General features: G+C 43.7%; 1 protein-coding gene and 1 non-coding gene across 3 annotated transcripts in view; one reads left to right on the top strand and one right to left on the bottom strand.

Moving 5' to 3' along the window:
* hmcn1 (hemicentin 1) overlaps nucleotides 1-21,272 on the bottom strand; it is an 89,906-nt gene that overhangs the window by 17,447 nt on the left and 51,187 nt on the right. For both annotated transcript variants that reach the window (XM_014407334.4, XM_076875519.1), the window contains exons 33-74: nucleotides 20,822-20,930; nucleotides 20,570-20,739; nucleotides 20,224-20,378; nucleotides 18,943-19,066; nucleotides 18,713-18,814; nucleotides 18,073-18,249; nucleotides 17,729-17,880; nucleotides 17,366-17,489; nucleotides 15,363-15,538; nucleotides 15,112-15,208; nucleotides 14,769-14,891; nucleotides 14,512-14,667; nucleotides 14,040-14,321; nucleotides 13,768-13,935; nucleotides 13,033-13,146; nucleotides 12,671-12,757; nucleotides 12,365-12,556; nucleotides 12,086-12,259; nucleotides 10,967-11,080; nucleotides 9,728-9,873; nucleotides 9,500-9,650; nucleotides 9,141-9,338; nucleotides 8,941-9,054; nucleotides 8,664-8,851; nucleotides 8,379-8,475; nucleotides 7,063-7,224; nucleotides 6,836-6,949; nucleotides 6,546-6,748; nucleotides 6,336-6,417; nucleotides 6,083-6,214; nucleotides 5,829-5,978; nucleotides 5,467-5,626; nucleotides 5,260-5,384; nucleotides 4,990-5,173; nucleotides 4,679-4,776; nucleotides 4,249-4,527; nucleotides 3,963-4,159; nucleotides 3,341-3,422; nucleotides 2,986-3,122; nucleotides 2,765-2,906; nucleotides 2,530-2,674; nucleotides 2,298-2,425 (exon numbers count right to left, since the gene is read on the bottom strand). In XM_014407334.4, the coding sequence (XP_014262820.3) occupies nucleotides 2,298-2,425; nucleotides 2,530-2,674; nucleotides 2,765-2,906; nucleotides 2,986-3,122; nucleotides 3,341-3,422; nucleotides 3,963-4,159; nucleotides 4,249-4,527; nucleotides 4,679-4,776; nucleotides 4,990-5,173; nucleotides 5,260-5,384; nucleotides 5,467-5,626; nucleotides 5,829-5,978; nucleotides 6,083-6,214; nucleotides 6,336-6,417; nucleotides 6,546-6,748; nucleotides 6,836-6,949; nucleotides 7,063-7,224; nucleotides 8,379-8,475; nucleotides 8,664-8,851; nucleotides 8,941-9,054; nucleotides 9,141-9,338; nucleotides 9,500-9,650; nucleotides 9,728-9,873; nucleotides 10,967-11,080; nucleotides 12,086-12,259; nucleotides 12,365-12,556; nucleotides 12,671-12,757; nucleotides 13,033-13,146; nucleotides 13,768-13,935; nucleotides 14,040-14,321; nucleotides 14,512-14,667; nucleotides 14,769-14,891; nucleotides 15,112-15,208; nucleotides 15,363-15,538; nucleotides 17,366-17,489; nucleotides 17,729-17,880; nucleotides 18,073-18,249; nucleotides 18,713-18,814; nucleotides 18,943-19,066; nucleotides 20,224-20,378; nucleotides 20,570-20,739; nucleotides 20,822-20,930 (6,210 nt within the window). The remainder of the gene's footprint in view (nucleotides 1-2,297; nucleotides 2,426-2,529; nucleotides 2,675-2,764; nucleotides 2,907-2,985; nucleotides 3,123-3,340; nucleotides 3,423-3,962; nucleotides 4,160-4,248; nucleotides 4,528-4,678; nucleotides 4,777-4,989; nucleotides 5,174-5,259; nucleotides 5,385-5,466; nucleotides 5,627-5,828; nucleotides 5,979-6,082; nucleotides 6,215-6,335; nucleotides 6,418-6,545; nucleotides 6,749-6,835; nucleotides 6,950-7,062; nucleotides 7,225-8,378; nucleotides 8,476-8,663; nucleotides 8,852-8,940; nucleotides 9,055-9,140; nucleotides 9,339-9,499; nucleotides 9,651-9,727; nucleotides 9,874-10,966; nucleotides 11,081-12,085; nucleotides 12,260-12,364; nucleotides 12,557-12,670; nucleotides 12,758-13,032; nucleotides 13,147-13,767; nucleotides 13,936-14,039; nucleotides 14,322-14,511; nucleotides 14,668-14,768; nucleotides 14,892-15,111; nucleotides 15,209-15,362; nucleotides 15,539-17,365; nucleotides 17,490-17,728; nucleotides 17,881-18,072; nucleotides 18,250-18,712; nucleotides 18,815-18,942; nucleotides 19,067-20,223; nucleotides 20,379-20,569; nucleotides 20,740-20,821; nucleotides 20,931-21,272) is intronic.
* On the top strand, nucleotides 21,111-21,192 carry trnas-aga (transfer RNA serine (anticodon AGA)). Its single transcript has one exon. It is a non-coding gene; the product is annotated as a tRNA-Ser (tRNA).

The raw sequence follows: 21,272 nt of genomic DNA, 5'->3' as shown, positions 1-21,272 counted from the left end.
GGAACAGCTAAGATACTGCGCAGGACCCTCAAGCTCCCAGGCCTCTGGTAGAGGACCCGAGCTTGAAGGATAAACCGCCCGCAGGGGCGTGCTGGGTGTTTTTTTTTTACAGTGGGGCAAAAAAGTATTTAGTCAGCCACCGATTGTGCAAGTTCCCCCACCTAAAATGATGACAGAGGTCAGTAATTTGCACCAGAGGTACACTTCAACTGTGAGAGACAGAATGTGAAAAAAAATCCATGAATCCACATGGTAGGATTTGTAAAGAATTTATTGGTAAATCAGGGTGGAAAATAAGTATTTGGTCAATAACAAAAATACAACTCAATACTTTGTAACATAACCTTTGTTGGCAATAACAGAGGTCAAACGTTTACTATAGGTCTTTACCAGGTTTGCACACACAGTAGCTGGTATTTTGGCCCATTCCTCCATGCAGATCTTCTCGAGAGCAGTGATGTTTTGGGGCTGTCGCCGAGCAACACGGACTTTCAACTCCCGCCACAGATTTTCTATGGGGTTGAGGTCTGGAGACTGGCTAGGCCACTCCAGGACTTTCAAATGCTTCTTACGGAGCCACTCCTTTGTTGCCCGGGCGGTGTGTTTTGGATCATTGTCATGTTGGAAGACCCAGCCTCGTTTCATCTTCAAAGTTCTCACTGATGGAAGGAGGTTTTGGCTCAAAATCTCACGATACATGGCCCCATTCATTCTGTCCTTAACACGGATCAGTCGTCCTGTCCCCTTGGCAGAAAAACAGCCCCATAGCATGATGTTTCCACCCCCATGCTTCACAGTAGGTATGGTGTTCTTGGGATGCAACTCAGTATTCTTCTTCCTCCAAACACGACGAGTTGAGTTTATACCAAAAAGTTCTACTTTGGTTTCATCTGACCACATGACATTCTCCCAATCCTCTGCTGTATCATCCATGTGCTCTCTGGCAAACTTCAGACGGGCCTGGACATGCACTGGCTTCAGCAGCGGAACACGTCTGGCACTGCGGGATTTGATTCCCTGCCGTTGTAGTGTTACTGATGGTGACCTTTGTTACTTTGGTCCCAGCTCTCTGCAGGTCATTCACCAGGTCCCCCCGTGTGGTTCTGGGATCTTTGCTCACCGTTCTCATGATCATTTTGACCCCACGGGATGAGATCTTGCGTGGAGCCCCAGATCGAGGGAGATTATCAGTGGTCTTGTATGTCTTCCATTTTCTGATGATTGCTCCCACAGTTGATTTTTTCACACCAAGCTGCTTGCCTATTGTAGATTCACTCTTCCCAGTCTGGTGCAGGTCTACAATACTTTTCCTGGTGTCCTTCGAAAGCTCTTTGGTCTTGGCCATGGCGGAGTTTGGAGTCTGACTGTTTGAGGCTGTGGACAGGTGTCTTTTATACAGATGATGAGTTCAAACAGGTGCCATTCATACAGGTAACGAGTGGGGGACAGAAAAGCTTCTTACAGAAGACGTTACAGGTCTGTGAGAGCCAGAGATTTTCCTTGTTTGAGGTGACCAAATACTTATTTTCCACCCTGATTTACGAATAAATTCTTTACAAATCCTACCATGTGAATTCATGGATTTTTTTTTTCACATTCTGTCTCTCACAGTTGAAGTGTACCTCTGGTGCAAATTACTGACCTCTGTCATCATTTTAAGTGGGGGAACTTGCACAATCGGTGGCTGACTAAATACTTTTTTGCCCCACTGTGTGTGTATGTGTATGTGTATATATATATATATATATATATATATATATATATATATATATATATATATATATATATATATATATATATATATATATATATATATATATAGATAGATAGATGTTTCCATCTCCCGTTTCTGCTCGGTGACATCTCGTACTTTTCGACTCCTTTTCTCCCTCCCTCGCTCACAGACACATCACGGGTATGGCAGTCCATTCTCCCTGCGGCACGGACTACACTACCCATGAGGCTACATTCTTTAGAGCGATGCCTGCAACACTCTGCCTGTTGCCTTCATATTAAATCATTTTTGTGAATAATTTTTTTTAATATTTCTTTACGTCATTATGTGGCCGCAAGTCGAGGTGACATGGGCCGCGAGATTGAGACACAGACATGAGAGCCTCTTAATGCGCGTTTTGTTTGGTTGCCACCGGCGTGGACACCCAAAATCTAGAGTTCATAGCCTTACTTTCAACAAAGTAACTGTATTCTGAATACCACTTAAAACGGTAACTGTAACAGAATACAGTTACTCGGCGGTACATGTATTCCGTTACTCCCCAACACTGTTTGCCACCCACCATATACTTGCAGATCCACTCTCTTGCGTTGAGTTCCAGCCTGATTGGTTGCCATACACAGGTAGCGACCGGTGTCTGTCACCTGAGTGGAGTTGATGCGCAAAGACCCATCCTCAGCAAACGTGTACCTGCACACGTGTTCACAACATGAGTGAAACCCTGAATCTGCCAATGTGAAATATCTCTGTGAAGGTTGAAGAACTATGATAAAAGTTTGAGACGAGGAACCTACCTGGGATTGTTTCCTGCCAATATTGCTCCATGTTTCCTCCAGGTGACCTGAGGTGGTGGGACTCCACTCACTACACATTCAAGCACCGCTGGCTTGTTGACGTGCACCGACACTGACTGGGGTCCGTCCTTGATAACTGGGGCCACTGAAGGGACAGGTGTTACTGGTTTTTGAACTTTACTTAACTCCATAACTAATAAAGGAGGAATTTATTTCTATAAATACATAAGCGTACCATTGACAGTCAGGTTAAACTTGCGCGTGGTCTGGCCAGCGATGTTACTAGCCACGCAGGTGTACTGAGCTCTGTCGCTGAGCTCTGCCATGTTGATCTGCAAGTAGCGGCCACCAGACAGAACACGCACACGAGCAGAGGCCTGCACAACGGGGCAGATAAGGTTATTTACCTCACCAGGTATCATCGTGTTGCTATTCTTCTTTTGTTTGACTTCTGACCTGCAGTTGTTGGCCATCTTTGAGCCAGGTCAGCGTTGGAGGTGGAACAGCATCAGACTTGCACTCTAAGGTCACCTGTCTGTTCTGCAGCACTGAAACATCCCGAGGTGTACTCTCTCCCACAATGTTAGGAGGAACTGAAAAGGCAGACAAAAGAGCTCTAACCATCTGTAGCCCACGATCAATCAAACTGTGCACACATGTGCATGACAACGAGAAACATTTCTAACCAATTCAATAACTGCAACACTGTAACTTCCCTTTTGTATTTGTAATGGAACCAATTTAATTGAAATTTCCATAAATTTAAACAGTTTGCATATTGCAATTTGCGCTAAACGTCTATGTTACCCACCATGCACTCGAACTAGGAAGTCCTTGTCATCATCTCCCGCTGGACTGTTTGCTAAGCAGGTGTATCTGCCTGTGTCCTCCAGCTGAGCATCAAAAGTGTGAGAACAGTGGAAAAAAAACACACAAAAACCATTCATGTACACTCTCTGGCCTCTTTTAGACACACCTGTTCAACTGGTATTTAATGCAGATATCTAGTTAGCCGATCACATGGCTGCACAGTGCATTTAGCCGCAGTCAAGCTCAAACTGAGCATCAGATTAGGGAATACTGGGATTTTTCCACACAACCATGTCTACGGTTTACAGAGAATGGTCAGAAAAAGAGAAAATATCCATTGAGCATCGGGGCAAAGGAGAAGTGCCAGATGGTCTGGAGAGAGAACTACATCATGGATCATCTGACAAATGTGTAGCAACTGCACGACGCTATCATGTCAACATGGACCAAAATCTGAGGAATAATTCCATCACCTTGTTGAATTTATGAAGAATTATTAAGGCAGAAGGGATGCAAACATCTAGCAAGGTGTACTAATAAAGTTTCCAGTGAGTGTTTATATAAAAATCACACGATGCTGTATGAGCAACAAAATTTCACTTTAACAGTCCCGAGTCTCTGACCTGTGCTGAGGCCACACGGAGCACCTTTCCTCCCTGGAGGAGGCGCAGGCTGTCTGTCTGTGGGAGCGGGCGTCCATCCTTGAGCCAGGTCAGAGAGGGCGTAGGTATACCCGTGGCCTCACAGTGGAGCTCCAGGACATTATTAACCACCACAGACACTTCTGCAGGTACACCAGAGCCCTCGATGCGCGGAGGATCTTAGAAAGTACAAGTAACGTTTCTTTAGTCGTCCATGCATCAGCAGCTGAAGCTGGATAATGGAGAGCTACAGTCTGATTGCACTCACCCATAACTTTCAGGTTGAAGTGACGGCTCGCTTCACCAGCAGTGTTGTTAGCCACGCAGGTGTAGCGTCCCGTGTCGCCAACCTGAGCCCGTCTAATACGAAGGTTGGTGTTCGAGTTTAGGAGAACGACGTGGCGGTCGGGGACTAGAGTCGCTCCGTCTTTGAGCCAGGAAACGGTGGGCGTTGGGGTCCCATCAGCAATACACAGCAGAGAAGCCAAGTTTCCTGCGACCACAGTCACATCCTCTGTGCTCCCTGCTCCATCCAGACCGGGAGGGACTGAGGAGGGTAATTTAACAACTCGTTAGCCTTTGTTTCTCAGTTTGCCTGGAGGATATCTGAAAAGTATGAATAAACATGAAAGCTATACAACTCTAGAACATGCGGCCGCTTGCAGTTTCTTGCTGACGTAGCAAGTTTTCAGACTCACCGTGCACCTGCAGGTTATAATGTTTGTTGTCCACTCCTGCCCTGTTTGATGCAACGCAGGTATATCGTCCACCATCAGACACCTGGGTGCGCGCCACCCTGACAGGAAATTTGTACGATGTGTAAATTTAAGAGGTTTCCTATTTAAACCAATCCCCCATTTTTCAAACCTTTTCAATCTTCAATGACGACATTGTTTTGATGATTTGGGAGATTTTAAAGCCAGAGTCGAGATAAGAATGTTTCAGACTAATACATTTGCATATTTCAAAAGAAAGAAATTCATCCTCCGCGCACTGTCTGCTGACGTACCGAAGCACTTGCCCAGCAGAGAGGAGACGTATGTGTGAGGAGACTGGCAGAGGCAGGCCGTTCCTCAGCCAGTTTAGCTGAGGCAGGGGAGAGCCTGTTGCGACGCACTCGATGCTCACAGAACTGTCCAGAACTGCTGCGAGCTCCTCAGCAGCCGCACTGTTGCCTACGATCACAGGCGGCACTGGGAGACGGGAGGCAGGATCCGTTATATAAAAGAATATTTGCGCCAAAGATATGCGTTACGTTTGAATCCTGAGTTGAACCCACCATACACGTTCAGATTAAATATCCTGTCCTCTTCTCCTGCAGCGTTGGTGGCCACGCAGGTGTACTTGCCGCCGTCAGCAGTCTGAGCTCGTAGTACAGTGAGTTTGCTGCCATTTCCACTGATCCTGAGCATACATACATATATTTGTAAAATATATGTCTTGTATATGTATTTTTGTGTGTATTGCACATTGTGCTATTCTTTACCGGAGCCCCTTGCTTCCCGTACTGTTGATGGCTTCCCCGTCCTTCAGCCACTGGATGGTCGGAGTTGGGGTTCCCTGAGCTTGACAGACCAACTGAATGGTTTGATTTAGCAGGACTCCCATCTCACTGGGTAGCTCTGATCCAGAGATACTGGGAGGAACTAAGAGCAAATTACCCGGGTTAGCATAGCTGTGTGTAACATAGCTGCAAAGAGTGAGCAAATGTCATATTAAACCCAGTGGATTAAGAATGGGATGCAGCTCAAGGTCATATTGATAAAGGCAGATGAGCGAATATGTTTGGCAATATAGTGTATCTAGAAAGGCATTAGCAGGGTTTTAAAGATAAAGATGTCCATCTACCTTGTATGGTTAGGCGGTACCTCTTGTAGGCCTTGCCCTCCACGTTGGAGGCCACACATGTGTAAGTGCCGCTGTCAGAGAGCTGCGAGCGTGCGATCTGCAGTTTGCTGCCCCCTGAGAAGATGTGCATCTCCAAAGACTCTGAGTTCTCTAAAGGAAATATGAAGTTCGTGTGTTTTTTTAATAAAAAAAGGACAACATTAACAGATGAAAAACCTTTTTTGTGGTTCAGTTAAACCTGCACACAGGTTTACCTATGGTGCGCCCGTTTTTCAGCCAAGTGAGCGTGGGTGGAGGGATTCCACTCGCGTCACAGTTAAAGATGACCGGATTACTGATGGTTTCCACAACTGTCTCCTCTGCTGGGCCATCGATACTGGGAGGTACTGGAGAAAGAAGAAATTTAAAGACATATCTTTAATAATATTCTGCAGGTGGACACTGGTTGAAATAGGTTCCTGGTGCATTTTCAGATTTGTAAAAATGTAAATATTTAGGAAAGACTACCATAGATGTTCAAGTGGAAGTGCTTGTCCACTTGCCCGGCAACATTGGTGGCCATGCAAACGTACTGTCCTGTATCAGACACCTGAAAAATACAGACAGATGCAAAACAGATAAAAAACATATAAATAGTTAATTCAACACTTTGGTTAGGTGCTTTTAATCCAGCAGAGGGACACGACACATCATCGCTGGTTTCCATTCGTCTCTCACCTCTGAACCTTTGATCTCGAGGATCTGTCCCTCAGCCAAAACACGCAGGTTGGCTGATTCTGTCACCACTCTGCCGTTCTTATACCAAGTGATGACGGGAGGAGGCACAGCATTGGATTCACACTCCAGAGTTACAGATTTCCCAACAAGCACATTCACCACCACAGGAGAGTCCCCGCTATTGTCTCGGATGCTGGGAGGAACTGCGGGGGAGGAGGTAAATCAGCATCAATTGAAGACAACACACGGAGCTACACTGTGCAATAAAACCATTGCAGAAACAATCTGACCGAAAACAGTGAGGTAGATGTGTTTGTGAGCCTCTCCTGCTGCGTTCAGGGCCACACAGCTGTACTTTCCTCCGTCGGACACTTTTGCTTTCAGGATTTGTAAAGTGCGTCCACCTGCAGGCACACGCAGACACAGAGAAACAGTGATTTTCATGTCATTTTATCGTCTGCATAAAGGTATTTTTGATATCGTGAGTCTATAGGTGAAAGTAACTCCTTCACAGTACCTGGCATGATGAGTGCATTGGTGTTAGCTTGAATTGGGCCCCTGCCATTGAGCCAGCCCAGTGTTGGAGGAGGGAAGCCAGTAGCTTCACAGGAGAGAGCCACAAAGTTGTTCACAACCACCGTCACATTCTCAGAACTCGGGCCGATAATGGTGGGAGGCACTTAACGAAAAAAGACGAGGAACGTTCAATAAAGCAGGCAGAAGACAAAAATATTTAATTTGCTGTGATCACATGAGGGAAAAGTATTTTACTACATTTGTTCATGTTGTGACCAGAGATGGGCAGAACATAAACAAATGTACTGTAATCCGATTACTTTTTTCAAGTAACGAGTAAAGTAAGGGATTACTATTGCAAAAACGGTAATTAGATTACCGTTACTTTCCCGTAGGAACGCTGCGTTACTGCGTTACTAAAACCGTGATTTTTTTTGCGAGAATGTCTCATGACAGTGACGTAAGCGAGTGCGACGTTCGTGACAACAGCTGTGTGCAGATCAACAGTGGATCATATATCGAGTGCAGAGAGAGTGTGAGCGTGCAGCGTTTAAAGCGTGGAAGTACTGACCTTACTTTGAGTTTGATTCCATACAAAGTGACAAAAACATTAGTGTCCGCTGTGCGTGGGAAGAAAACTTCTTTTTACAGCGAAAAAACCCCTAAACTTCCAACAAGCACCGAGTAGCTACGACGTAATGGGAAACTCACAGAGAAACTCGCGGATTCTTCAACTGACCGCGGCACACCTGCACCAGGGTAAACCTCCGCCTACCCCACTCCTGCTTTACAGGTGAAAATAGAGCAACAGGACCGCTGAGTCTTTGACTTTATTTATTTTCTGCTGTGTTTTACTTGCATCTATTTGAAAGAGTGAGTGTAAACACAAAAAATATTTTATTTTATGTGCTGGAATGTGCAGAAAATAGGTTTCAATGTTAAACTAATTTCTTCCAGTCAGAGAATGTTGCAGATAATTTAATTTTTGCTTGATGCATAAAGTTAAAAGATTAAAACTAATAAACAAGTTTAAAAAAGAGACTTTTCCATTTGATTACATTTTGTATGATGGATTATGTAGAAAAAGTAGAATTGGGCTGAAAGATCTATCACTTTATCACCTCTTCAGGTTGTAAATCGTGTTTTTAAAAAGTAACTAAGTAATTAATTACTTTTGAAAATAAGTAATCAGTAAAGTAACAGGATTACTTTTTGGGGGAAGTAATCAGTAATTAGTTACTGATTACTTTTTTCAAGTAACTTGACCAACACTGGTTGTGACACATTTAAGCTGAAAAGGAAAAGGGAGTAACTCACCATGAACATTGAGATTAAATGTTTTTTCTGCACTTCCAGCCACATTTTCAGCTGCACACACATAACGCCCTGTGTCCGATACCTGAGCCGTCAATATCTGATGGAGAAAAAATGTTGTAAATATTACCCGAGGTGCATTGATACTGACATGTTTACATAAACAAGTAAAAGAAGTAAAAAGAACAATTACAGTTATTTTCATTGTTGTCAAGACATCGTACCTTGTGTGGGGTATGGGAGGTTTAAAAATACAAATTTAATCAGTCTGTGTTTCCTGGTTGTTACCTGAAGCGCTCTCCCATTGGACAGAATTCTGTGCAAGCTGTTGGAGGTGATTGGCTGGTTGTGCTTAAACCAGCTAATTTTGGGGGCCGGGGTTCCCTCCACGTGACACTCCAGTTGGGCAGTTTTATTGACCAGCACTGTGACTTCATCAGGCAGGTCGCTGTCTGTTCCGCGTATGGTCGGAGGTACTAGTGCAGAACACATACATGCATGTGAACCGTTCTCTGCTAAACTGATCGATACTTGTCCCACAGGAAATAAGGGTGTTTTTACTCACATAGCACTCTAACATCATACTGGATGGAGTCCTCTCCTGCTTCATTGACAGCCACACATGTGTACCTGCCTGAGTCCTCAATCTGGGCCCTGGGAATCTGTAGCACTCGCCCACCTGAGATTAAAGCAGTAGAAAATGTGTATGGACTAAATATCCTTCACATTTCATCTCTTCCTTACAGTTTTCGTCATCTGTCTCACCTGGCAGGATCAGAACTTTGTCATTCGATGTCAGCAGATGTCCGTCTTTGTACCAAGTGAGGGTCGGAGGGGGGACGGCGTTGGTCTCACAGTACAGGGAGATGGGATTGTTGAGTATCACGTCTCGTGCATCAACTCCAAAGCCTGAGGAAGACGTGGTATCACCATCTGCACCAGGCCTGTTAAAATTAGGTGGAACTGAGCAGCGGGGAAAAAGAGGACAGACGTTAAAACCTTACTTCACGCATTACATTACTAACAGGAGGAAACGCCATCAGGCGCATGGTTGTGCATTTATGTAGTGTCTTTATTAAATAATAGTTGCAGTGCACACATCTGCATTAGTCAACCCAGTTCACCTTGTATATTTACATCAAAGTCCTTCTCATCCTCTCCAGCTATATTAGTGGCTACACAGGTGTAGCGGCCAGTGTCTGACACCTGAGCATGTTTGATCTGAACGATCCGCCCGTTGGCTGTAATGGACACGTGGTCATCTGACTGCAGGATCTGTGCAGAGAAAAAACTTTTTTTCAAGCCTTTAATCCCACAGCTTTAAAAAACTGTGAAAATATCCCAGACGTTACCTGTCCATCTTTATACCACTGCAGTGCGGGGGTAGGAAAGGCCTGAGCAACACACTCCAAAGTCAGGGTGCTGTTAACCTTGATTTTGACCTCTTTAGGGGCCAGTCCTTCCCCGGGAATGTCATTCTTATTAATCTGTGGAGGAACTGGAGACAAAAACAAGTTAAAATATGTTTAATGTAAATCTGATTACTGGTAATTCTTATCAGTAATTTACAGTTGTGGTCAGACGTTTACATCCACTCATCATTGATATGAATCTCTTCTAATGATTTCTTTTGTCCAAGATGGAAGGATTGTACAGTATACATCTTTACTGCCCTTCAAAAACAAGAATGAGGGGCACAAGTTTTATTTATTTTGGATACATGCAGGCTCTAATATATACAGTGAAGCCTATAATTATTCATACTCCTGGCAAATTTTGACTTAAAGTTACTTTTATTCAACCAGCAACTTTTTTTTGACCGGAAAGTGACGCAGGCGTCTCCCAAAAGATAATAAGACGATGTACAAGAGGCATCGTTGTGGAAAAAACCCCATTTCATACCAGACTTGAGCCTAGTTTTCCTCCGTTGTTCCTGATCTGAGGGTAACAGTTTGCATCTTCTTCCAGACCGTGGCAAAGTGGTGACACATCCAAATGAGTTGTATTTACATACAGTTGTTAGAACTGATGATCTTGGGATTTGCAGTTGTTTAGAAATCTTTCACAACTCGTATAACTCTACAATTCTCCTTCTTGAACCTTCACTGAGTTCCTTGGACTTTCCCATTGTTCTGAGCAATGGCCAATCCAGTGATTACTGTCATACAAATCCTTTTTATGCTGAGAACGACCAGTTGTAGTCAATCATGACCACTAATGAGAAATTAAATCGATCCTGTCAAGTTAAAAGACATTGTAGAAGATTCAGCAGCACTTTTGACCCCATGTGGGTGAGAGACAATCCAACATAATTTCAAACTTGTGCACTCTGTTCTTGTTTTTTTTAAAGTCAATAAAGATGTGTGCTTTATAATCATGGTTCCCTGGAAAAATGAACAGTTCTAATAAATCACTGAAACCCCAAATTACCATGACATTTATGTCCATGATGAGTGGATGTAAACTTCTGACAAGGAGCTGTAAATTATATTTACTTGTACAAGAAAGCATGTGCAATAGATTATGCTAGAACTGAACACACATAAAACATTTTATGCTGCAGCATGCTCCCAAAGCTGAAGGGGTCTCACCATAAACCTTGACCTCATAGTGCTTCAGTGTCTCTCCAGCCTCATTAGTGGCCACGCAGGTATACCTCCCAGCATCCTCTTGTTTAGCATTGAGAATCTGCAGCGTTCGCCCACCTGTAACAGCCACAGAGTCACGATTCAAAGATTCTAACACATTTTCCTTCTGTCCCTTTATTGCTTCTTTATTTTCATTGTGCACGTCATTTTCTGATGACTCTGCGGTGGTTGGATGCATCAGCAGGGATGATGAGACAGAGTACCGGGCTGTGGTCGACTCCTTTGTCACGTGGTGTGAGCAGAATCATCTGCAGCTCAACGTGGCAAAGACCAAGGAACTGATCGTGGACTTCAGGAAGACCAGGAAACACTTGACCCCTGTTTCAATCCAGGGGGTCAGTGTTGACATTGTGGAGGACTATAAATACCTTGGAGTACACATTGACAATAAACTGGACTGGGCTAAAAACACCACAGCACTTTACAGGAAGGGCCAGAGTCGTCTCTATTTTTTGAGGCGACTGAGGTCCTTCAACATCTGCCAGAAAATGCTGAGGATTTTCTATGAGTCTGTGGTGGCCAGTGCGATCCTCTATGCTGTTGCATGCTGGGGGAGCAGGCTGAGGGTCGCAGATGCCAACAGACTTAATAAACTGATCCGTAAGGCCAGCAATGTTGTGGGGATGGAGCTGGACTCCCTCAAGGTGGTGTCAGAGAGGCGGATGCTGTCCAAGATAAAGACAATGTTGGATAACACCTCCCACCCACTCCATGACATGCTGGTCAGTCACAGGAGCTCGTTCAGTGAGAGACTGAGATTACCGAAAAGCACCACTGAACGACACAGGAAATCATTCCTGCCTGTGGCCATCTCCCTGTACAACGCATCCACTTAACACACTGTTTGCTGCTACAACTACACATGTTTCTTTTCCAAATATTTATTTATAAGTGACTTATGTATGTATGTATGTATATATATGTATATATTGTACTATTCTTAGTTAGTGTATTGTCTGTCTTGTCTTAATGTTGGTTTAAAATGGAGCACTGTAACAAAAAATAATTTCCCCCAGGGATCAATAAAGTATTCTGATTCTGATTCTGATTCTGATTGCAAACCTGGAAGGACTCTGACGTTGCGACTGGATTCAAACAGAGTGCCATCTTTGAGCCACATGATCAGAGCAGGAGGGTAAGACTGGACTTCACACACCAGTGAGGTGGGGCTGCTCAGGGTTACTGTAACCTCCTCTGCAGAAATGTCAGGGCCTGACCCAGCAATGGTGGGAGAAACTGGTCAAGAAAAGAGGGGAAAAAACAGACAAATAAGTAATATGATTTCATTCCACGTGTAATGAACTCAAAGTCTCCAAAATGGAAAAAGAGTTGTCTTTGTACCCAGGACATTAAGATTGTAATGCCGCCTGCGGTCTCCTGCACTGTTAGAGGCCAGGCAGCTGTACCTGCCAGTGTCTGCGACTTGGGCTCCAGAGATTTGGAGGAAACGGCCATGAGACAGAATTTGGTAATGCCCGTCAGGCACCAGCAGCTGTCCATCCTTCAGCCATTTAATCTCAGGTACAGGATTACCTGGGAAATTGTAAAAGGGCTTAAGAAAATTGTTCCAAAGCACAGAGATTATCTTGACTGGAACTTACAGTAAGGATTGATCCAAACATTTCATTACCAGATTATCTCAAATACCTGATGCTTCACAAGTGAGAGTGATGTTGTGTTTCTCCTTCACTTTAGTATCCACCATAGTTCCCTCCTCCACAATGCTCGGGGGAACTGTCGGAAAAATCAGTTAAATAGTTATTATTTTCTATCAAAGTCCATTTTATCATTAAGTGGAAAATAAACATCCATCCATTCATCCATCCATGCACCCATAATCTGCACCTCCCTGTCTTCAGCCACCTCCTCCACCTTTTCGAGCATGGTACAATATATGTAAATGCACAGTCACTTTAGTTAGACAATATTATGGCATAAAGCTAAAAACAAAAACAAACAAACAAACAAACAAAACAAAACATGATACAATAAATTTTCTATTTTCTCACCAAGGATGTCAAGGTCAAAGGTCTTCCTCTCCTCCCCAGCGCTGTTAGACACGATGCAAGTGTATCTCCCAGCATCCTCTGCTGCAGCATGCATCAGACGCAGGCTGCGGCCACCTAGAAGTTAAACAAGTCCATTATTATTATGTTTCTATAACCACGTGTAATGTCTTTAAAAGCTAGGTCAGAAGAAAAGTACTTTTTTTCCCCAGAAATAAAACATGACAAGAACACGTAAACAGGCTTTTAAACGTGTTGAAATGACATTAGCCTTTCTGAGCACTGAAATCAATCAACACAGAGAAGCTGAACTCTTAGAACCACAGCTGTTCAAACATTTAGGACAGAGTTTAATGATATTTCAGACTAATGTCAGTCTCAACAGCCAACAGCGTAGCTTTGCCACAGTTAATGAGAAAATAAGTGAAAAATAATGACATGTTACTGAAACAACTCCAGGTTTGACAACATGAGTGTCATTAGGATTCACTCACACTTTGTTACAGTTTCCATTTCCAACTTTTCAAATTAATATTAACATTCTTTTGCTTCACAATTTAATTGTTTTTCTGCTGGTTTTTCACAGAACTGGCGTCTGCATTTGGCCGTGGTCGCAGTCATTCCATAATATTATTAGTGGCAGTGCATTGCAAATGTTGAAACCTCTGAAACCTAGCTGGGAAGTAAAAATCAAGACTAAGAGCTTGAAAAGTCACGAAAAGTCAAACAGGAACAGACCTGAAAGGATGCGCGCTGAACTAGTCGTTTTAATTGGCTGACCGTCCTTCAACCAGGAGATGGTAGGAAGAGGGATGCCGGAGGCCTCGCAGATCAGAGCAACTGGGTTCCTCATGACAACACTCACATTTTCTGGAAACTGCACCTGCCCAATTATACTTGGTGGGACTGAAGATGAGAGAAAAGGAGGTAAATGGACACAAAGATGATTTCTTTGATCATTATGAAAACACAAAAAACTTTAATCTCTGAAAGCAATTCCTGTTTCATACCGTGGACGCTGATGTCATGCTTGCTGTCAGCCTGTCCCGCCACGTTAACAGCGATGCACGTGTAGCGTCCCGTGTCTGACACTTTGGCATCTTTAATCTGCAATAGCCTCCCCTCGTTCAGGACCTTTGCACCATGCTGGCCTGTGATCGGCCGTCCGTCTTTCAGCCACGTGACCGCAGGTCGCGGCACACCTTCAGCATCACACTGTAGCGTCACATCACCTCCCTTTATCACAGTGACCTCATCAGCGCCGCCTTCGGTGCGTCTGATGGAAGGACGGACTGAAGTGAGAAAAGCGGGTGAGTGGTGTGTCATTAAAAAGATGAGATAAGAGAAGCTTTTTACTGTTTTTATCACCTTAACTCTTTCCCCCATAGAGACAACATTTAACCAACACCTGTACAGCCTGTATCCTTTATAGGCAAAAAGGCAATTGAAAAAAAAAAGGATGAATTCGTGGTGTTTACACACCATAAACCTGCAGGCTGTACTCCTTGGAGACGGTGCCAGCTGCACTGGAGGCTGTGCAGGTGTAAGAAGCAGCATCTGTCTTCTCAGCGCTGGAGATCTGCAGCTGACGACCTCCTGACAGAATCCTGACCCGCTGGTAAGATTTCACTTCAGAACCTGGAATATAAACAAAACACAGGATAGGTGAGGCGTTCCAGCACGCCACCCGCGCATGCGCACTGCCTCCCCACGTTTGATCAAAGCAGAAACTGGCTTACCATCCTTCGTCCATGTGAGACTGGGAGGCGGTATGCCACTGGACTCACACATAAGAGTGATGAGACTGCCTTCAACTACCGTCAGAGGAGACGCCTCCTCAGAGCCTCGGATACTGGGAGACACTGTAATAGCAAAGGGACGCCAAAAGGAGGCAGTCACACTGCATGCATTAGTACTAGTAAATGAGCGATGCATAAATCATCGTGATGATGGGCTGCAAAGAAAGATCAAAATCTACTAACAAAAAGCTTTTTGTTTCTGTTTTGTCTAACAGTCCAAGAAAGACTGAAAAATCTCTTCAGGTCAGTCCAAATGCACGACAGTGACACAAGATCAACTTACCCCACACATTGAGGTTATAGTTCTTCTCTGTTTTGCCAGCAATGTTTGTGGCTTCGCAGGTATATCTGCCTGAGTCCTGCACATGCACCCTGCTGATCTGCCAGTTTGTAGACAGAGAACAGAGTTTTGGCCAAAGAAAAAATGCAACTAACAGCAGGAGAGACGGTCATCGTTAAAAGGGACCTCTTAAGATTAAAGTTAGCCCTTCCAGTTGTCTTTTAGCTATATGATGGTTGTATGATGAACTGTACCTTAAGCAGACTAACATCTGCTGACACAGTCAGACCAGGCTTCCTAAAGAGAGGGCGGCCATCTTTGAGCCAGGACAGGGTGGGTGGGGGGACTGCATCACTCTGGCAGTGCAGCTCCACGGGTTGACCGAGCATCACTGTAGCATTCACCTCCTCGCCCTTGATGTTTGGTGGCACTGTGGCAAAACATGAAGACGAGCTCCTGAAAAGGCTTCTGTCATCGAATGAATACTTTCTGGGATGAAATCATTTAAATGACATGATTCGGAGTAAATCTTTTGTATTAAGGGTGCGCTGTTGTGAAAGTGCTGCTTTGTCCCACAAAGCACACTAAACTTGTTAGATTACCTCATGGGTAAACAATATAATTGCTTCCTGAGCAGCACAGGCGCTGTTTGTTGTGCATCTGGTGCTCTTTAAGCTCCAATTGCATCCTGGGTTATGACGGCATCATTAAACCAGTTCAACATATTTTAGTGACATTATAAATCTGAGTTTCTTCGTTTCCCAGAAGGTTATGAAAGCTAACGTCACTGGGAATTGCTAACATGCACTGAGATGGAAAATGAGTAGGGATTAAAAAATACCAGTTGGATGGCCGTTGCTTTGATTTCCAGCAATTTCAAGAAGTTCTGGACAGGATGTGTATTTGCCACTGAGCATCTGTGCAACGAAAGCACACGCCTATGAAATGAACTGACTTTGAAGTAGCTCAGGAAATCATTTCTCTGGGAATAATAATGTAATTATTTTAACAGGAGGCAGAAATCCCAGAATATATGAGATGAAAGGCGTTTTGTTTAAGCCTCTGTTTACAAGTTTTTCAGAAGACAGTCGGCTCTTATTTAGAAAATGACAGCAGGCCAATGTCCCTTCAACTGTGGTCGCTGTTCAGACAGAGCCCAAGTCATCGGAGAAGGACGGGAATAGGCTATCAGCTGAAGAATGGTACCAATTACCACAACAAATCTGCCTTCACTTCAGTGGACAAGTTCTTTTTCCCTCCTTTCTTTTTGATCTCTGCGAGGAAACTCGCATCATGTGGATGTTTGCATTCTGCATGCATATACGAACAAAGATCCAAACACAGACTCTACAATCCCATGTATGTAAGATGACATGTTTCCTATTACCTCAGTGACATTAGCTTTGATTAGACTTGTATAACAGCTGAGTCGCCATCAAGCTCGGCTCTGTTCAGGAGGCTGACAGCGTTTATTGAAACGCTAAACTCAGTCAAGCCGCACTTCCTCTACACGCACATGCTTTGCTCAAGGCTCTTGCCAGATATTGTTTCTGTATTATAATTCACAGCCTGGTGCTCAGTCTGGTTTCTGCTGTAAGACATTTGACAGTCAGTCATAACCATTAGTTAGCAAAACAAAGCAGCTGAGAAGGAGCAGCCGTAACATGCATGAGTACGATTAAACTCTAAAGAGAAGAACCAGGGCATGTAACGAGAGAGTGCACTATGATGTTAAAGCTTTTTAAAAAGGCAACATTAGTGATCCACAAATAAACAGGTGAAAGTCAAAACCTTGGATGGATGGACGGATAAATCTGTTTTTAAAACTATTTTATATTTATACGGTAAAATACAGATACTTGTGTCTTTAGTATAAACAATAAGTTATTTGAATCGATTCATATTTCATGGATATGCATTTATTTGAACCTAATGAACATGCATTCATCATGCATCATCTTCTGCTTATCCAATTCAGGTTAATGGTGGGACTGGAGCCATATGGCAAGAGGCAGTATGCACCCTGGACAGGTCATCAGTGTCACAAAGCTAACACAGACTGTTACACAAATTCACACCGATGGAAAATTTAGAGCCACCAGTTAACCTAAGCTGGGGACTGCAAATGATGTCAGACACTTTTCTAAAAAAAACAAAACGAATAAAGGATTAAAAAAAAAAAAAGTACTATACATGCTGTTTACCATATGATACCATATAGGTACATGTATGCAACAACAGCTGTTCATGTTCTCACCATAAACCTTCAGGTCATAGTCTCTGTGCTGTTCTCCTCCAGCGTTGACAGCCACACAGGTGTACCTGCCTGTGTCGCTAACCTGTGCGCTATCCAGGGACAGCACTCTGCCACCAGCAAACACCTGACAGGCCGACGGAAACAGAGCAGAGGTCACGTCACGGTGCTCGGCTCACGCACAGACTCACAGCACACAGTCGTTAAAAGGTCTGCAGAAGACTTTTATTATTATCTAACACAGAGCTTCCGCACACCTGCAATGTTCAACATAACCTGAGGATAACGTCACCTCGCATTTTGCATCACAACAGATCTCTGGAATGATCCGGCACAAAGCACTAAGCATGAATGTAGTGATGTCACCTGTATGCCATGTGAAACACTTGCCACAGGGCTGCCATCTTTGAGCCATGTGATACTGGGAGCAGGAACCCCTGTAGCCTCACACTCCAACCTGACGGCTTCATTCACCACAACAGTTACCGTACCGCCTCGGCTGGAGATGACCGGGGGCACTGCAAGGCACGAGGATAAAGCACTCAGTCAGTGACGATCTGCAACGCCACTGGAGTTGTTTTTGTTTTTCAGCTATCCGCATATTGTCATCATCTGTCAGCGACTAATCTCTAACTTATAGAGATAGTATTACTCACGAACAACCAAAAAGTTCAGCATACTTCTGCTTAATTAATGAGAAAGCCACCCACCGAGGACCTGAAGTCTGTGAGATATCTCAGCAGCTCCAGCCAGGTTCACAGCGACACATCTGTATATGCCAGCATCGGACAGCTGTGCTCGTTCAATCTCCAGCATCTGGCCACGCTTCCGTAACGTCACACCAGCTGCACTGGTCAGAGGTCGGCCATCTTTGTACCAAGTGATAGCTAAGGCATGAAGGATATCAAAAATACTTTCAGCAAAAGAACTATTAAACAGAAAACTAGGCTTAAAAGAGATTAATGAGGGTTTGAGTTTATTTAAAATCTGAAGACAATAGCAAATAAAATAAATGTTGGACTAAAAATCAAAGTTTATTATAAAGAATTGTAATTTTTACATTTTTTTTAGAATTTTTAAAGTTGATAAAGAATTTCCGTTGCCCAGTTATGGTTACATAGATACTAAATTGCTGTACTGTAACACTTCCTCTAACAATGAAGAAAGTGATTTTACAATAAGAACCTAGCTACACATGAATTTATATGTAGCACATCTTTGAGTGTTTAGATCATCCAAATGGAAAAAGAAGGAGAGGGAAGAAGCTGAAGCTGTTTGTAGGAAAACTACACTGTAAAGGCTTTGAGTGCGCACAGTGGGACTGAGGAGGTTGTTAGTGAACAGTCTTACCAGGTAATGGGCTGCCCGCGGCCTTGCACTCGAGCTCAGTGGAAAAGCCTGACAGAATGGTCTGGTTAATGGTCTCTCCAGAGGACGGGATACTGGGAGGCTCTGAGGGACACAAACAGAATTACACCCAGAAACAACAGCTTATTATTATCAACTCTGGATATAGGAGGAGGAAGATAAGCGAGACAAACATGCAGAGCGAGTGATTTGTATATCCATAAGTAAGTTACCGTGGACGCTGAGTCTTATGTGCTGCTGAGCTTCACCAGCTGCGTTAGTGGCCAGGCAAGTGAATTTCCCAGAATCCTCCAGTCTTGCCTCTGTAATCTTTAGTGTCCTGCCTGCTGACTCCAGCTGTGGCAGATACAGAGAATTCAGATTGGTAATTACTGAGCAGTGAAGAATAAGAATGAATCGCTTTCTGCTGCTTCTGCTTCTTCTTCTTCTAACCTGTTAGTACTCTTAAGCCTTAAGCCCCACTTCCTTACTTTTTGCTAGGAAATTTGAGAAATATGTGATTTATTGAAATGTGCAAACATACATGGAAATGCAGTATATGAAGCAAAAGCAGGCGAATGAGTGTGAAAGTCAATATTTGGTGTGACCAGCTTTATTCTTCATCATAACAGGAATAATAGCCCAGCTTCTTGAAAGCTCTTCTGTGGATGTTGGCTGCCTTTTGTTGGATTGTCTGTCAACATGATCCCACACCGCTTCAGTAATGTTGAGGTCTGGGTTCCGGGGAGGCCAGTCCATGACTGATAATCTCCCACTGTGTGTTTTTCTGTCCAGGTCTGCTTTCACTGCACTGACAATGTGCTCGGGATCATTGTCAGATGAAAATGTTGCCAATCACATGTTTTCGAGAAGGTATGTGAGTTTTGACAAGATCCCCAACACCAGCCCCCAAAAGATGAAGGCAGACGGATCACCTGACGAGCCAGATGCATCTCTCAGGTCCTGTGTCGGCTCTTTGTGGGATTTCTTCCTGTTTCTTAGGACAAAACTTTCGGATACTGTTCATCTGTTGTGGATAGTTGTGAAGCCTGACAGTTCTTGTCTAGTTTCCAAACATTTTTGAGGATATTCTGAGATATGTCCAGTTTTCAGATTAGAACTCTTTGGTAATGATGTTGCTTTTTGCAAAAATACTCAAAAACTTGTTTTTGACATTTGTTGCAGATTCAGGCTGCTTGTAACAAAGTTATAAAGATACATTTTACAAAGTGGTTGTTTACTACTTTGTTTGTTACATATAGATACAAAATTACAAGAAAGTCTGGCTCCTCAAAAGCAAAATATAGAGAAATGAGCTGTGTTTCCATACTGAAAGCACTGTGTATAAAAATAAGTAATAATTTGAATTGCATCAAGGAGAGAGGGAGAATCTAGGTTTGGCTGCAGATATACAGCATGTATGGATCTGTGGTTCACCTGAAGAAGTTCATGCTTCAGTGATGATTGATTTTAAAGTGAATAGCTTGAAAATGTCAGACAATTAAGGGACCAACCTGCAGGTGCTCACTAGTTGCGTCGACTGGTCGTCCATTTTTAAGCCAGGTAATGGTTGGAGGAGGAATTCCACTGGAGACACAGTCCAGACTCACGGGCTTGTGGAGAATCACTGAACGTTCAGTAGGTCCATTGGTACGGATGGATGGAGGAACTGCAGAGGTACAGAGGGCAGGTTTTTATCCTTGGAAACATTTTACAACTGAAAATGAGGAACCAGGAAATTTAAAAAAGGTAAAGCGAGATTTTGCTGCAGCTTGCAACTAGAGTTTAGGTAAAGCCATTTACATTTAAAAGATACTGAGATGGGTCTTTTTAATTTTAAAGTAAGTTTCTTTGTTTTACCTTGGACAACCACACTGAAGTCCTTATTATGGTTTCCTGCCTCATTGGTGGCCACACACTGAAAGAGAGCTGTGTCAGAGACCTGAGCGCGAGAGATGACTAGGCGTCGCCCACCGGCTGCGATCCATAATCCTTCACCCTGTCGCAATAGCTTTCCGTCCTTATGCCACCTGGGAAGGAATTAACTTTACAGTGACTTTCAATAAGGCCTGTTTGCATTTGTTTAACTGTGAGCAATAGACGAGCTCTTACGTGATTACAGGTGTAGGTGTTCCTGCGGTGTGACACTCGAGCTCCAAAGGTGTGTTAAGTATAACTGTGGTGACCGTCACATTATCAGATCCATCGATGAAAGGAGGAACTAGGAGTGAAAATCATCTTTTTTTAATTCATTTTCCTGACATTTCAGTTTATGCTCAATAGAATAAACTCTGACAAATATTTCTAGCATATGTGAGGCCAGATACATCAAACCCACAGTGAAGTGACAGGACACTGCAGATAAGAATCAGCAGAACACGAGAGCATCGGCTCAACATGAGTTGTCGTGGCCGAGTGGTTAAGGCGATGGACTAGAAATCCATTGGGGTCTCCCCGCGCAGGTTCGAATCCTGCCGACAACGGCGTGACGCTTTTCTCAGCTGTCAGACAGTTAAAGAGCAAACCTGACAGGCTGCAGTCGCCGATTTTCTGTTAGCAAGTA

Source organism: Maylandia zebra, linkage group LG17 (genome assembly GCF_041146795.1).
Source record: "Maylandia zebra isolate NMK-2024a linkage group LG17, Mzebra_GT3a, whole genome shotgun sequence".
Classification (NCBI taxonomy): domain Eukaryota; kingdom Metazoa; phylum Chordata; class Actinopteri; order Cichliformes; family Cichlidae; genus Maylandia; species Maylandia zebra.
The sequence above is the reverse complement of the archived record's forward strand: the minus strand, read 5'-3'. Positions and strand labels throughout refer to the sequence as shown.